This window comes from Amphibalanus amphitrite, unplaced genomic scaffold (genome assembly GCF_019059575.1).
Source record: "Amphibalanus amphitrite isolate SeventyFive unplaced genomic scaffold, NRLGWU_Aamphi_draft 000470F_arrow, whole genome shotgun sequence".
NCBI classification, from domain to species: domain Eukaryota; kingdom Metazoa; phylum Arthropoda; class Thecostraca; order Balanomorpha; family Balanidae; genus Amphibalanus; species Amphibalanus amphitrite.
The window spans coordinates 500,218-517,254 of record NW_024881964.1 but is presented as its reverse complement, the minus strand read 5'-3'; the positions used below and the strand labels follow the sequence as shown (position 1 = coordinate 517,254).

The following is a 17,037-nucleotide window of genomic DNA, read 5'->3' as shown; positions in this document are numbered from 1 at the left end:
CATCCTCTCTATCGACAAAACTCTGAATTGTAAATGTAAACACCCGCCATTTCGGTGTCCGAACGGAAACGGGACGCCGCGTGAGGTAGGTTTCGCTAAGATTTATTTGATTTTGAGATCACAATTGCCCATTTTGTGAATTTCAACCAACGTTGTAATCATTTGGCATGTTGAGCAGCAAGTAAGTGGTCATTTCAAGTCAAAATGCCTTGATTTTTACGTTAAATTTGAGGGCATGAAGTGCTCTTTGTTGAGAAAGGAATTACAGAAGAATCGCGTTTATTTGTTTATTTATTTGTTTATTTATTGGCATAGCGTCCACAGGCAAAGCCCCACTTACGGATGCAGTCGCACACTGACAATAACAACCACTCACACACACTGGATGGAAATAAATATGAGTGATAACACTGATCAAAATCCAAATAAATTAACAAGATGGCAAGAGCCTAAAGTAAACCGACAGGCAACAGCCTAAGAACACAGCAGACATGAGCAAAAGCCTAAGAGAATATTCAAGTATAGGCACCTGGCTAATGAGCGAGGCTAAAAGTATACTGACATGAGAAATCCCCTAAAAGTAAACAGCACAGGCAATAGCCTGAAATCCTAAAAGAGTGTAGGTATAAGCAAGAATGACAGTGGATGAAATAAAAAGACAAAAAGACGAGAAATGAGCGCAGACAATGACAATGAGAATAAAACCGGTAACGGCTAGTTGCTACATGAGGAGCTATATCAGTGACCTTAGGCTAAGTATGTTCCCTGGTCGTCAGCAAATTTGGCTATCTCCGACCTTAGCCTGCAGCTAGGCATAAAGAAATCGGCCTCGGGGCTGCTGTGGACAAGCGAGTTCACGTGCTGGGGAAGACGAATCAGAAATCCTCGCTTCACAGTGTCCACTCTTCCGCGCGGCACATGAAAGAGCTCGGGACGGCGCGTGCGACGGCCGGGTGCCGATAGAGAAAACATGGCCAAAATGTCGGGACAGTCCAAGCGACCACTGAACACGGAGCGCATGTAGTTGATGTCACACTGTGTGAATCGTGACCTCACTGATTCGCAGCCGAACAGTTTAAGCAGCGATTCGTAGTCGAGTGAAGGGCACCTCGCCTGTGTCCTGGCGCCCAGCCACATGAGAAAACGGTGCTGTAGTCGCTCTAATCGGCGCAGGTGGGTGACAGCGGCGCCCGACCAGATAACACAGCCGTATTCCATAACGGAACGCACGTGCGCCTTGTAGGCGGTGAGGGCTGCGACACAGTCGAACTGCGCTCGATGCACCCGTGTCGAGACCTGCATGCTCCTCATCAGCAAGCCCAGCATGCGGTTCGACTTCGAAACTATAGCGTCAACATGGTCTGCGAAGTTAAGCTTGCTATCTAAGATGATGCCAAGGTCACGCACGCTAACACACCTCTCGAGCTGGTGACCGTCGAGCGCGTATGAAGCGACATGAGGTGATGAGCGCAAAGTGAAGGTGATGGTCTTGCACTTGGCCGGGTTGAGCTTCAGGTGCCAGGTCCTTGACCACCGGCTGAGACGGTCCAAGTCAGCCTGAAGGGCGTGGGCATCCTCAGGAGAGGACACACGGTGAAAAATTTTGACGTCGTCAGCGTATGACAAGCAAGATGACCCGATGTGTTTAGGGAGGTCAGCGACAAAGCAGGTGAAGAGCAGGGGGCCCAAGATGCTGCCCTCCGGCACTCCGGAGATGACCGGAGTCCAGTCAGAGTGTTTTCCATCCAGCACTACACGCTGGGACCGCTGGCTAAGGTAAGACTCAACCCAGCCAAGTGCAAGACCCGATATGTTAAAAGAGTGCTCCAGCTTGTGTAAAAGCAGCTTGTGGCTTACACTGGTAAAAGCTGACGAGTAATCTGTGTAGATAGCGTCCGTTTGCGATCCCTTTGTCAGTGAGGTCCAGCAGTGTTCCAAGAAACAGGTAAGGTTGCTCATGCAAGAGCGTTTTGGGAGAAATCCGTGCTGGGAAGGAGGCAGTGCAGGAAGACATGCACGGAGCAGGTCCTCGCACACTACCTTCTCCAGAATTTTGGAGCAGAGTGATAATAATGATACCGGTCTGTAGTTAGATGGAAGCTTTTTAGAGCCCTTTTTGAAGACGGGAATGATGTTGGCCCGCTTCCATGACGATGGGAACACTCCGGACCGCACTGACAATCGACATATGATGTCGAGAGGGATCGCAATCTCCTCAGCACACTCATGAATGCCGCAGGCCTTGTGAGGGCTGAGCTCACGCAGGAGCTGTGCCACTCGACCACAGGGTACGGTGAACGTGGACAGGCCTGGGGCGTCGAGAACAGGGGCGGCTGGTAAGTCGCCGACGTAGGGCGCGCTGAACTTCTCTGAGAAGCACTGGTTGAAACAGTTAGCTCTAGCAGACGCATCTGTCACCAGCCTACCAGCATACTCTAAGACAGGAGATACGTGGTTATTTGACTTCAGGGACTTGATAAAAGTCCAATATCGCTTGGGATTATCCTTAAAATCACGGACGAGGCCCAACAAATACGCTCTATATCCAGCATCAGCCTGACATTTAAACTCAGCTCTGGCTCTAGCATGCTGCTCTACATTCGCAGCGCAGGGGTCCGCCTTCTTACGCCTGTGGGCCCGTTCCTTCTCCCGTAGGAGATCCCTGACAGTGCGATCGAACCATGGTGGGTATTTCTGGCGCAGCTCTGTGAAACAAGCGTCCCGGCTTGTTTTGCTGTCGGGGCGTTGTCGGTCCATGACTGTGAGTGGGGTAACACCGCCATGCTCGGCGGTGCTACCCCAAGGGTTGGCAAAATGGATAAAGCCGCAATGATGATTCACTCAGCTCGGAGAAGAGCTTTAGTTAGGCCGCAAACGTCGTCTGTTTTTTAACCTCACGTTTGACTTCACTGGATGTTTCGAAATAAACGTGAATTTGTCATGCTTTGTATGCATATTGTCCGCAACAAACAGTCTGATCTGTGACAAACTAACAACCAACTCTTGTGTGTCTTATATGAGTTTGAGTTACTATTTCAGACAGCAGTAACGCTTCCAAGGGTGGCTGTCACCGTAAGGCCGATCTGTGGATAACATCGCCATCAGTGGCGGTGCTACCCGCACATTTTTTGGAGGACGAAAAATGCAGGACTTGTTTTCGACGTCTGTAAAGTAGCGAAATTTTATAATGGAGCGCTGGAAACTATGCCAACATGTAGGAAAACATTCCTACTTTCACAAGAATGCAACTTCGAATGCAAAAGAGCTTCGTTTTTACTACGCATATCAGCTCGGTGAGCAGAAATGCTTAAGGTGGCGGTGCTCCCCCGCTTCCCCTTAATGTGAGTCACAGAGGCGGTTTTGGTTTAAACTGATGTGACCACTTCCACTCTCTCAATCGCGCCATGTACTGTACCGGACCGACAGAAGCAGGTAGCAGCCAAAGCTGGAGTTCAGGCTGTCGGCATTAAATTTGGATACTATCCCTGTCTTCCTGGAATATCTGCCTACTCATCAGACTGTTATTCAGCGTGTTTTGCGCCGCATACCGGGTAGTCGATGCAAAGATCACGTGAAGTCTGAGGTGTTTACATGTGTACACAGCAGCGGGCTCGTGTGGTGCTCACGCACGCGTCCCACACAGGCGTTGCAACTTTGGTGTAAGCTACATACCTGAGCATTTCAATGCAGTGTGAATTGTTGTTTTCAGTACCTATCGTTTCGGCATGTGGTTGCAGTGTTGATCACAAAGGGATGCATTTTTATCGGATATGTCGGACCTCCCTGCTTGGCTCTGCTGTGATTTGGTGTTTGAACGTCTCAACTTCGAATGTACGACGACGAGGAATATCTGCCTACACTACTCAAATCGTAAAATTTATTCCGTAAACATCCCACTATCGTTGGGTATGCGGATAGAACCTGTGTTGCGCCACAGAGGCATTATCATGTCAATGAAGTCGCATATTGAGCCTACAGAGGCTAGGCACACGTCAGGGTAACGTCCTCTGCGGATAAGGTTCAAGAAGGGCTTCCGATTCATTATTCGAAGATTTATTTTTCAAAGTGCTTTGCTCTTCATTCAACTTCAGTCATTATGATTGACGTCAGATATTTTGTTTTTGGAAACTGGTTATCCCTGAACCGTAAATAGCTTGATAGCTCTGCAGAGCTATCACTTCTGCTTGATGATGATTGGGTAACAAAAAAACTGCTTGAAAAGTCCTTAGCTTTTAGGCATGTCAAATCTAATGCTGTGATTTATAGATCGCTAAATATGAAATAGACGCGAGACTGTTAGTAGCTACAACCCTTGTAAATCAATCGCACAAATTCATCTGCTAGTGAACGCAATATCATAATCGCGGTGTGTCGAAACATGGAAACGTGATTCAAGTAACCGGGCAACATGGAGGAACGAGCGCACCGAATCCCACACACGATGGCGCTCCGACCAGCTATACCGGCAGGACTACCCCAGGGCCAACGGAGCACACAGCAGGCCTCTATCGGCATTCCACAGATGGTATAAGCTGGTCGGCAGCCATCTGCAGAACATCGCGAGATCAGTAATCCAATGGAGACGTCCAGTCGCCGGCAACAGCGCGCAGATGCTGATAAAGGCCAGTTTCCACATCGACGATTGCACTCTCAAACCCGAGTGGGCGCTACATTACAATGTTTATTGAATGTTATTTTCATAGAAATTTGGTAAGCAGCTGTTTAAATTTATCAACTTCCAGTTTTTATTCTACTTTTACCACGAACGCATTAGTTGCAACCGAATCACAAACCGGTCAGCAAACATATCAGTCAGGATTCGCGATTCAGTCTATCAATCTCTCATGCATGTCACAGGCCTGCAACCAGCACCTCCCTGATGTTATTCCAGTTCAAAGCACACCACTCCGTGACAGGCGAGTCCTTTGTCATGACTGTATCTCTGCCTCTTTGATGTGGCTACAGCTCCCGTGCATCGCGGGCCGTCGCTTCGCATCAGGATCAGCTCGACGGCTCACTTTGTGCTCATGCGGTGGCTCGCCTAATGCCTACTACTGTCGCTAAGTCGCTTTGGTTTTTTATTTATGGAGAGTTCCTCATCTTACGTCATAGCTGACCGTTGAGGCTCCGCGACCACATTCATTTGTGAGTTCCGGATCCGAGCCGTTATATGTGAATCACGTCGATATGTGATTTGATTAATCGCTTATCGTATTTAGACATCAGGCATAATCTATCAAACACATTCAGGAGTATTTTATCTATCCCTTCCTCAAAGATCAACCACATTTATAAGTGCTAAACCTTTTCCTATGCAAACTCTGCTCGTCCGTCACAGTCGCCGTTCCCGGTCCGCTAAGTATCCCTCCTCATCTCCCTCCACCGGCCTGAGGCCGCCGTTCTGAGAAGGCAGTGCGGTGCGCCGCAGCGTCCCGGATCCATCTCACCTCGCCACAACGTCGGCGGGTCCGTCGTGCCCCCGAGGCACCCCCCCCCCTCCCCCCCCCCACCGACGGGGATTAGCGTCGCCGGGCGACGGATTAGCCATTTCGACGGCGGCCTGTGGCGGCCGACTCGACGGGACCGGTTCCACCGGTCGGAGTGTCTCGCTCTCCGGGGGCTGACCTCCTCCCCCGCGGCTGCCTCGGGCGGCAGATGGGCTGGCCGTCCTGCAGGTCCACACACCGAGCAGAGCGAGCCCGAGAAACAACTCAGGATGCTAGCAAACACAATCACTTTGTGAATGTACGCTCACATACCGCGCAGAGCGAGCCCCAGGAGCAAGAGCAACACAGAATACAGGCAAACAACTATTTTGTGAATGTAGATTTACGCACCGCATAGAGCAACCCGGAGGAACAGGTATAACGCGGAATGTACGCAAACACAATCATTCTGTGAATATTAACTTGCCTCGGCGTATTTATGGAATCTGAGGCTGCACTGTTGCCGTGAAGGTGAAGCATTGCTGCAGAGAGCAAAACATGTCATCACGAAGTGGCCCGGTGCCAAACCGCTGGCACACGACGAGTGGCTTATCGGGCGGCCCTAATGCACACTTGTGTCTGCCTTCCCTGCCGGCGGCCCGCGTATAGATACCGGATCCCGACCAAGCGGGTATTTGTCTGGAAATTAGTCGGCAGCGGAGGAAATCGTTGACCTCAGTCTCCAGAAGCTGGGTATTATTAGTTCCTACTGCAGCGAAGAACAATTAACTCGCTTGCTTGTCATAAACTGTCAAACACCTAAATCATATTTGTTAGGTACATCGAAAGAAAGTATAAGTAAAATTGCAGAAATATTTATCAAAATATTGCGAGCTGTTGCGTTTCCTGCAGCAGAATATTGGCCGGTAACTCTTGGGCTCACGCTGCGCTTTCATCACATAATCCAGCGGGTGGCACGTTACTCAATGAGGATAAGGCGGCCGACTGTTATGCGTGCTTTACTGAGATTTGTGTGAGATTTGTGTGAGATCCAGGCAGCGGCCGTGATGCGAGTATTCGCAGTCTCTGAGAGATCTTACGACACCGCTCTGAGGAATACAGAGTGATCGCGCGGTAGGTATGTGCTCATTAAGGCGGATGGTTGCATTCCCAACGGCGCAGGTTAATTTCGGAGCGCGCCGCGCGGTCTGAGAGGGGCTACTGGTAACGCGCAGTGTGCCGGTAGCGATCATCTGAGGTGACTCACAGGAGCAATGACGACAATGCATCGAATAAGCGATCGATTCTCAGTATGATACGTATAGAAGAGCTGACGAAGTACGGCGTATCGGGTCACTAAGTCGCAGTGAAGTGTGTGACAAACACATCGCTGGCTAGCGGTATCATGCATCGTTCACGGTCAAAATAAACAACTTAGCAGAAGCCTCATCTCAAAGGCAGAGCGAGACGCAGTTTTTAAGCATCCCTATTTTGTAGAAAATACTAGCTATGAAATATAAGCCATTTCGGCTCCCCGTTCTTCTAACTGGCCGATCTCTGGCAAGACGACTGACTCTCTCGTCCTCTCGTCCACAGCACAGCGTCCGCTGCCCGAACCGTCCACCGAACCCCGGGCAAATAATTGACCCTCCCCTTTCGTCCACAGCCCAGCGCCCGCTGCCCGTACTCTTGGCGGTACTCTGAACGATGGTGACCGGCCGGGGAGCATCTCCGGCCTGCTGGCTGGTGCCGGGACTGGTGCTGGTGCTCCTCTGTGGAGCACCAGTGAGCCGCGCCTGGAGCCACGGGCACTACTGGGCCGAGAGGATCAGGGCAGCGCGCGCGGCCACTCTCGACACGCATACTGTGACAGGTAAGGAGGGGGTGTCCCTGGACAGTGGACATGCATCTTATTATGTACAACGGATGAGAGAGCGAGGGGAAGGACCAGCATACTCCTCATCCTACTCTTATACATCATCATACTCACCCTCAACACTCCACATACTGTGAGAGAAAGTGACCACCATCGTACCAATCATATCCTGGATACAGTGGATAGTGGACAGCTGTCCACTCCACAGAACACCTATCATAGGGAGATACAGACAGGAGTCTTGGACCTCAGGCGCTCCATATGAGCCGGTAAAAACAGCGGCTTTTCAGGTAGCACACTCTCCGAGAGGTGGTTGTGGTGCACTGTGCCTGTACTGCGGTAAGTCTTTTCCTTTCGCCCAGATCCGTCCCAATTATCACCGAAGTCGGCGCGGGCGATGGCTATCTGATGGCTATCCGAGATAAAAGGCAGACTTAGGGAGTATTTACAGTGCTGTCATGCGGTCCGACAGGCTTCGGATAATTTTTGAGCTGTCACCGTTTTTAATAACGCCATCCGTAAATCTGATGTGGTTACTTGTTTCTCGGTTGTTGTGGCTTTTCAAAAAATATGTATACCCTGTTCATTTTTATCCTCTAGTCCAATTAGCGTAGTTTTGACATGGATTGTTCCAGGCAAGCAATGTTTCAATCACCTCAGCATCCATGCCAGCAGTCAGGGTGATTTGCAGAAACATTACATAAGCCCGTGGTGAGTCTGATTAACAGATTTCAGGCGTAAAAACATTAACAAACAACGCGCCCACCTGTTCTCCTGGAGTTTAACTACACAATACGATTGGTCAGCGCGTGCTTAGCTTCCGCGTCAAACATTTTTATATAGAATATAGCTCTTCCTATATAAAAAAGGATTTTTTTTTTTTATAAAAAGGTTTTCTTTTCATTTCTGATCATTTTGAGCATAAACAATAAGAAACTCATTGCAAAAGAAACTATTTTCGGGAAAGTGAACTAGGTATTCTCTTTATTTTACGTAGTCCACACTCCACAATATCCTTTTGCACTTCTATGCCACTTGCCTAATGCATTACAGCTTCTGCTGAAGTAAATGTCCGAGAAAAAATAAAATTCGGAAAATTTGATGTTCGGTAGGACCTAGCCCAGTGGTTAAGCTCCGCCCTTTGACGAATCCCCGCCAGGAAGGGTCTCGATCACATCTGACCCTCCCACCGCCCCGCTTGGAAGGGCGGAGCCGGAGACTGCATGTTCTCACAGCAAAGTATCCCAGGTGATCGGCGGCACGGCGCGGCGGCGCTGCCGTGCCGCCGATCACCTGGCTAACGGAGAGTGAGGGTGGGATGGGATGCGAGGACCTTGGTCTGAATCGCAGCGCATAAGTCGGGCCAGATAAGCTACCTTGCATAACGCTGGGTTAGGCTTACATAAATGGGATGAAACATAGTAAAGCTGAACAACATTCAGCGACATGGCCCGTTAGGCAGTGAGCGTTAAAGGCAGACCGGGAGAGCTGAAGCAGACTGCAGTCCGGCCGTCCCGCCTCACGTCCACTGCCCCTGAACTCCGGAAATGGCTGGCAGTCTCGCCGGCTATAGGCTACCCGATTGCCAGGCCGTCCTGCTCCGGCGCCGAGGCGCGCTGAGCTCTCACCATAGTGTTTATGGGGTGTGCGTCACCCAGCGGAGTTCCAGGCGCCGTCGCGTGAGGTCCCGGCAGTTCGCACCCAGCTCGCCGCCACTAATTGAAAACATGAACACGTAATGACGAATTACCGAATGTGTAACGGTTTGTTTTTGCCCTGCTCCGAGTTGTATCTATTTCAAGGTCTGGTGGTTGGGTTTTTACCGGTGCCAGTGTCCAGTCTTGCCCCGGTTACCGGTCAGATGTTTGTTATCAATAGGCACAATGAAACCATCTGAGTGCCACACAGCTCATTAATGTTAATGAGATGGTGAACGTTGATACCCCACCCATTGATGACGTCAGATCCACGCAGGCGCAGGGACCCTACAGCCAGATGAATGATGGTCTGAATGTTACCTGGAAGTAAATTAATTGTATTCTTAAATTCACCTTATCCAGAGACAAAGTTCATCCTACAGTCATTGATTTAGCATAACTGCAACAGCGACAAAACCAAGCAAGGCATTGTGATTTGATCATTTGCTCAAAGTTGCATTACAGTACCACTACAAGTGTTCTTAAATGTTTGTAGTCTGTCGTGCGGATTTGATTCCTTGCACAAGGGCGCGTAATAAAGTACACTGCCTCGGCAAATTATCTTAGCTACAAAAAAAAAAATTATATTCAATGTAATTATAGATCTAGACAATTGGGAGGCGTACATTTTTTAGTTTTTCTCGGTTGCCAAAGCTGAAGTGCAATTGACAGCGTAATGGCACATGATCATTACATAAGTCAGGAGAATCCTCTAAACCATCCAGTTATAGACCGATTTCGGTAGTTCCCGTGATCGCCAAAATCGTAGAACGAGCCGTTCACCAGCAAGTTTACAGTTATGTTTCTAGTAATCATCTTCTTTCCTCTACTCAACATGGTTTTCGTCCACGCCATTCAACCGAAACAGCTCTGCTAACTGTCTCTGATTATATCCTCTCCGCTAATGATCGAGGAGAGCTTTCATTCCTGTGCATGCTTGATCTAAGTAAATGCTTCGACGTAATTGACCACTCCAAACTCCTAACAAAATTACAGCTACATGGGATTGATGTCTCATGGTTTTCAAGCTACCTTATGGGCCATATGCAAAGTGTCACATTTTCTGACAGCTTAGGAAACCTCCGATGCTCCAAGCCGCTCCCTAATAATATCGGTGTATTTCAGGGCTCAGCGCTAGGTCCATTGCTTTACTGCATTTTTGCAAACGATCTCAGTCTATTTGCTGATGATGCGATGATCGTGCAGTATGCAGATGACACACAAATTTTAGTCAGTGGTAAAAAGGCGGAATTCAATCCTGTTGTTAGCAGGCTGGAACAAGTGTTGGAATCTCTGGGGTCATGGTTCCGAGCTAACGGGCTCAAACTTAATTCTGAGAAAACTCAATTAATGTTGTTAGGTAGCCCACAGAATTTGCGAAACATTTCCAGCTATGCTGTAAAATTTAATAATTGTAATTTGACTCCTGTTTCCGAAGCGAGGAATCTTGGAGTTCATTTTGACTGTGCCCTTAGCTGGGACACTCATGTTTCTGTTGTTGTGCACCGTTGTTTCGGAATTCTTACCGGATTGTCGCAACTGAGGGGCCATTTACCGCCATCTACCATTTCTATTCTAGTGGATGCCTTAGTTTTATCTCATATCCGCTACTGTTTATCCGTTTATGGTAATACCACAAACAAAAATCTTCTTCGGATTCAGAAAGTGATCAATTATGCCGCCAAAGTCATTTTCCGTCGCAAGAAATTTGACCATGTGTCCGATCTGCTTCAACGTTTGGGTTGGTTGAAAGCTAATGAGCTCGTCCAGTACCACACTATGTGCATGGTTCATAGAGTACGTCGCGCAGGCGAACCTGAAGCACTGGCTGAAAATCTCATTAAAAGCTCAGAGACCCGTGACCGCAATACTAGACAAAACAACACATTGTACGTACCAATGTCACATACAGAGATGGGACGAAGGCGTTTCTGCTGTCGTGCACCTCGCCAGTATAATGCGCTGCCACATGATCTGACGTTACGCTCGACGCCAGCTTTCCGGAGTCACTTAGTAAGCCACCTATGTGACAGTCGCACCGTGACTGGGCAAGAGTGACGTGGTCCGATGTCCGAACTATTAGAGCAATGACTATCGAGCGATTGTTGTTAAATGTGGATGATTCGTCTCGTGTGTGTATAAGATGTGCTATTTTTTACAGCAACCTAGGCGTGGTTTATGATAGGGCAGGAAATGCTGTGTACATATGTTGCATGCTTTGTACTACATAACTGAGACTGTAATAGCCCCGAGTACATCGAGGATTGTCTCATTAAATACATTACATTACATTACATTACATTACATCCATAAATTATTAGCGCATGTGGACATGACGGCATTCTCAGATAACGGTAAGAACAGGAACGTGCATTCTTGTCAGAAAGCACGCAATCAATGCATTCATTTACACTGGTAGCTAAGTCTCTGTCTGGTTAGTGTCCGGTTTGTGGTTCATGACGAACCCTGGCTCGTTAGTTCAGTATGGGGTCGTGTGGTTTGACATTCATCGGTAGTCGAGCTGTAACTCAGCATCTCCGATAAATCACTCACCTCGCGCGTCTGGAGTTGGTGACAAGCAATCACGGAGACCAATCACACAGCTGCCCAGACGTTCAGATGCAAACACTTCAGGAGTGCATGGGTCCATGGGGCTGTAGCTTACAAATAGCTGAACTTTTCTCACTGAAAATCATATAGCTTATAAGCTATGTGAAAGGCGACGCATTGGATTATAATAAAAGCAAGAAACGTACGTTACACGATTGGAAATTTTAGAAAATTTATTCGTTCTTTCCCAGCGAAGCGGCATTTTTATCTTTACCTTGCCTTCCTAACCGAGTACATCGGCGTAAACATGGCCGCCAGATACTCCGAGTGCTTCTTTTACCTGGATTACAAGTGTTGGTATTTCACATTATGCCGAATAAGATGTTCTTGTCATCCTCTTTGCATTGACTGTCAGACGCTCAGTGATATCTTTGATGCCTGTCGACGGAGGTCACCGCCGGCTGTTACGAAATGAGACGCAGAAACCGGGAGCAAATCATAACCATGACTGGCGATCAAAGTCATGATTGAAGTATTGATTAGAACTAGGTAAGGTAGGCCAAGGTCCCTGCATTGATGGCATACACAGAAGTACATGTCATTCAAAATGTGGGGAGTGTGGGGAAATTCTTGGAAATAGGCCTGCCTCCGGTCTCCGCCAATACAACCAGTATGAGTAGAAAACAAAAATTGAAAGAAACAAAATAGAAAAGACATGAAATAAAGCAAGAGGCAAAAGCTGGCAAAGTATAATAATAAAATAATAAACAATAATAAATTACATAATATAATAATATGTAGTGACAAATATTACCAGTTTATGTTAGCATGTCTTAAATTTCAGTGTGCCTGGTCCTTTCGACATTTGTTTTCATGTCTATACCTAATTAAACCGGCATTGCTTCCACAGAAGCCATTTTAACATCACGTCTTTATATTTTCTCTTACCCGTTGGCAATTAACAGTCAAAACAAAGCTGCAATGAACAGCCAGTCGATCAAAGTATGCACAACTTATTAGCAGATAATCGATGCTATTGCTTAAATGCCCCTTCATTGTATCTCAATCAGCGTGAGCTGACCAATTTAACATTATCATGCTGCGGTTATTTGTCACGTGGGCATTGCTTAGAGAACCCGTTCAGTGGCCTGTTAGCCCATTCTCTCCTGACCCGATCAGCAGGTATCTCGTGCTGATCGGACACTTTTCCTCAGCGATACCCTCACGACCCGCGACCCCGGCCCTATCGCTGGGAGGGATCGGGCCAGACTCGTGATTCGTGAATCAGCCGAAGTTACCGTTTAAAGCCACTCCCACGTGGCACAGCGGTGGCTTGGTCGTTTTGGAGGCGGCGTCCACAGTTCAGAAATGCGGGCTCCGGCCGGAAAATCTCCCGTTTTGCTATATCACCTGGCCAGTCCAAACTCGTAAATGTTCTTGATCAGTGTTCACGCATTGCTATTTACCAATTATGACTCGTCACTATCGTAATCATGCATTTTTCCGACGGCGCCCAAGCCTCAATCAAAATATTGGCGCTGCGGTGCTGGTTCGGTCAAAAGCAAAAGCGTCAACAGCCTGGAGCCCATATGTTTCACCATTTCAGTCAGTCATCAGTCATCACGCGCACCAAGGCCTCTGAGAACTGCCACTGACGCCGGGGCGCCTCCCAGCCGTGTCTATTTGTCCTCCACAACAGCTGTGCGTGTCGCCACACTTCATGGCTTCACGCACATGACGTCATCGCAGCCGGTAGCCCACACCGCCGTCACGTCACGTGACCTCACACCGCTGTCACGTGACCGTCTCGGGAGCCGTCTCCCGGCCGCTGGGAACACGACTGTGACGGCGGCGGCAAAACTGGCGCAGGGTCGCCGGACGCGGCGCCCCTCCCCCCCCCCCCTCTTCGTGACGTCATGGATGGGTGGTCACCCGGCCCTGGGTGGGTCCCGGCGTGTTCAACAGGTGGCAGACACGCCCCCCCCCCCGCACACACACACATGCACACTGGGTCTCCGATGACCGTGAGAGAGCGGAGAGGCCGTCTCCTCAGCTACCGGCCGCAAACTGTCACTTGGGAAATGGCTCGTGGCTAGAATTAATGGCACGTTAGACGCTACGCAGTCACCCTGACTCATTCGATTAGGTCATCAAACACCATTAGACGTCGCTCCCGATTTCCGCCCTAAATAATGACACTTTCGGGAGTGTGTAGAAAGACGCACTGATGGCTTGAAGACGTTATTAGTGGCAAAGCTTCTTGTTCACTAATCACATTATAAACCAAGCTTTGTTTAAGAAACTTTTTACGTCAAACATTTTGAGTATTATATCCAAAGTGTTCTCCGGAATGAGTAAGTTCACTGCATGAGTTAATGATTTTAAAGCATCGCCGGAAACGTATTCCAAGGATCAACTGCATAACAAACACCAATTCCTGTTTTCCCCATATGTTAAATGTGCATGCAGCCCTGGCAGTCTGTTCTCTACTCTGAGGTCGTTTGCGGGGCCATTCGTTCTGCCTCAGTGCCTGCCTCGGTCGTTACTGAAGGCAGGCGTTTTGACCTGACCCCGTGAGGTCGGACCCGGTCTTTCTTATACCCGGTCCCACCTGTCTGCGGCCTGTACACAAACCACCGAAAAAAAAACAATCATCGACGGTTATAAACAATGACACGTGGCATAGTTCATTGATGCATGTCAAACGATTGGTCGTCCCTGTGATAAATGACATGGAAACTCGTAAACTATCGTGTTTTTTCGGTTCAAGAATTTATCAATGGAATAAAAATTGTATTTTTAACCCTATTAGTGGCAGGCTCCTGGCTACCCCCTATTAGTGGCAGGGGGGGCTGTTTACGACCCCCCCTTGATATCTCGAGATCTAACGGGCCGATTTTCAAAATTCAAACGGCATTCGATTTCGCTCAACGTGATCTACATTTCTGAAAAATAAAAATTAAAAAATGTCAATAGGGGGGGTAGAGGGGGGTAAAAACGGGCAAATTACAGATACATTTTAGACTGTTTATCACGGCCAGGTTTCTGAACCAATCTTAACGCAACTTTTGCCGATCGATAGAGAATGAACCAGGAATTCACATGGATCCCAAAAATATGCATTTTCAAAAATCATAGGCGGATACAGATCATTGAGATTGGGGGTACACAAAAAGTATAGTAAATAAGGTTTTTGTTGGTACTGTTTCTAAAAATGGTGGTAATGGTCTTGTTATGTTACAATTTTCTTATGAGAGAACGACTACAATTGTATTGGTCATGCATAGGCGGTGTCAGGGCACCTATGTTGGGAGGTAAAACATAACCCCCCTTTTTGGACGCCTGGATCCGCCTATTATAGCAAAAACGTGTCAAAAGCACAATAACTGTATATGTTATCACATGATACCTTTCATTCACTGTTCGTAAAACTGGTGCAGCATCGTGATCTTCGCCCAAATGACTCGCTTCACGAATAGGACCCCCCAATTCCCAGTGCTCTGGAGCCGCCCCTGGTAAAGTTATGAACTTGAAATTTTCAGGGAATGTGCCCAATTTAGTTTTAGGAAAAGTCAGAAAATTTCAGCATCGTAGCTTCAGCGGTTTCGGAGATATTCCCGAAAAACCTGAGGGGTGGATAAAAACAACCCCCCCCCCCCTGCCACTAATAGGGTTAAGCGCGTAACAAATAGAATATTACGTCACGTAACGGACATTTGAAGAAGCTAGCAAGAAGCATAATTGTTCATTGTAGCTACAGAAATAAAATATTGTTTAATATCTTCAATTCAATATTGCTAATGCATTCCCGCTTCGAAATCTGCTAATCCAGCGATTCAAAGTCAGATTGTGGTGGTCCTGCCTGTATAGCTCTAACGGACTTGTACCGTCTCCCATTGGGCGCCCGCAGATCCAACTTCCATCCTCCACTGCCTACCAAGGCCTTCAGTCACTATTGCTCAACGCTGGCTGTGCCTAGCGGACCGCAGCCTGCCCCCCCCCCCTTGAGGGGACCACCCATGTTTCCTGTTCCGGTCTCCCAGCTGCCTGTGCGTCTGTTCCGGTCTCTCTCTCATACAGACTGCCCGCGCGGAGATACGGTTATCCCTGGGAGTGTGCCAAAGCGGTGGAGTGTGCGGCACACTGTGCACTGTGTATCATGCATTGTGCACTGTGCCATGGGCGGACGGACGGAGCCGCGGCAGCCGTCGGAGCCAGACGGAAGGAGCGGAGCGGGAGCTGATCAGAGGGTTTAACGTCCCGAATCAAATGGGGGCTAGCGTCCCTTCAGGGAGGCGCTCCTGCCCAAAGCGGAGCTCAAGACTTGTAAGAATGTATCTGAAGCCGCTCGACTGTCACCCGACGGCACCATTGCTTACACACCCGACCTCGGGAAACGGCTCTCCGTACGACAATCACAGGCCGATTATTGGTTTGCGGTTCTGTTTTGACTGCCACGCCCCAATTCCTTTATTGTACGAACGGCAATCAGATATGGCTGAATGGTGTTACGCTGCATTCTTGCTCTGAACAGCTGGTGTGCTTATTGTTGTATGACTGTTTAGAGGTTTTACATTCAAACCGGCCCACATGGTAAAATGTATTAGTTTTACTAGCGCGAGGGGTGTAGTTTTATTATTTTATTGTAAGGCATGTAGATGCCGTATGTAAATCATTAGAGGTTTTTCAGTTTCCGTAATTAATCAACCATCGATGTTCCTCCACAAGACGGATGGTAGGTAACGCACCCATTGAGATTCCCGTCCCCGGGATCGGATGAAAGTGGCCTGTTCCCATCCGCCACCTTTTTCTCCTCCCCCGCCTCCTCACGGGTCATCGAACGCACCCCCACCCCCACATCCACCCTCACCGGTCGCGGGACGCGGTATCACCCGCCCGGCCCATTTGTCTCTGAAGTGATACGTGTCAGCGCGATAAGCCACCCCAGCGCACACCATCCGTCCATCAGGCCGTGCGAGGTGACGGTAGGCTGTAACCTGGGGTGATTGTCCCTCCGTGAGATACTGTGCTGCGACCGGTAAACACACAAACCTGCCCCGCCTGACACCAGACGCGTACAGACGGCTGGGAGGGGTGGTTCAACACGAGACACTGAGTGATGGCGACAGAAATAGGTAATGGAAATGGGAAAGGAAGAGGAACTTACTGCTTGAGAATTATCTTCAAGGTTATCAGACGGGTACTTCATTTACGTTCTTGTAGATGACAAAAAAGTGATAGATTAACGTTTTATTAACACTCCGCTCATGTGGCTAACTATACGAAATTACAAAAAGATGTTCGTTTGATGGGACTCAAAGTCTTCGACAATCACTTTGGAGCATCGATTCATGTATGCGTGACTGAATGATAAAACAGGTAGAGGAACTCTCACGGTCGCAGCTCCTAACCAATAAACCCTAACTAGCGAAGTGATGACTGATGACCTACCGACATGCCTCCCACCACCGACCCATATGTATATTGA

At 48.4% G+C, this 17,037-nt stretch overlaps 1 protein-coding gene across 1 annotated transcript in view; it reads left to right on the top strand.

Annotated features, from left to right (window-relative positions):
- Positions 1-7,103: 7,103 nt before the first annotated feature.
- LOC122392134 overlaps positions 7,104-17,037 on the top strand; it is a 37,292-nt gene continuing 27,358 nt past the window's right edge. Inside the window, exon 1 of the mRNA XM_043386702.1 lies at positions 7,104-7,299. Coding sequence (XP_043242637.1) covers positions 7,134-7,299 — 166 coding nt within the window. The 5' untranslated portion in view covers positions 7,104-7,133. The remainder of the gene's footprint in view (positions 7,300-17,037) is intronic.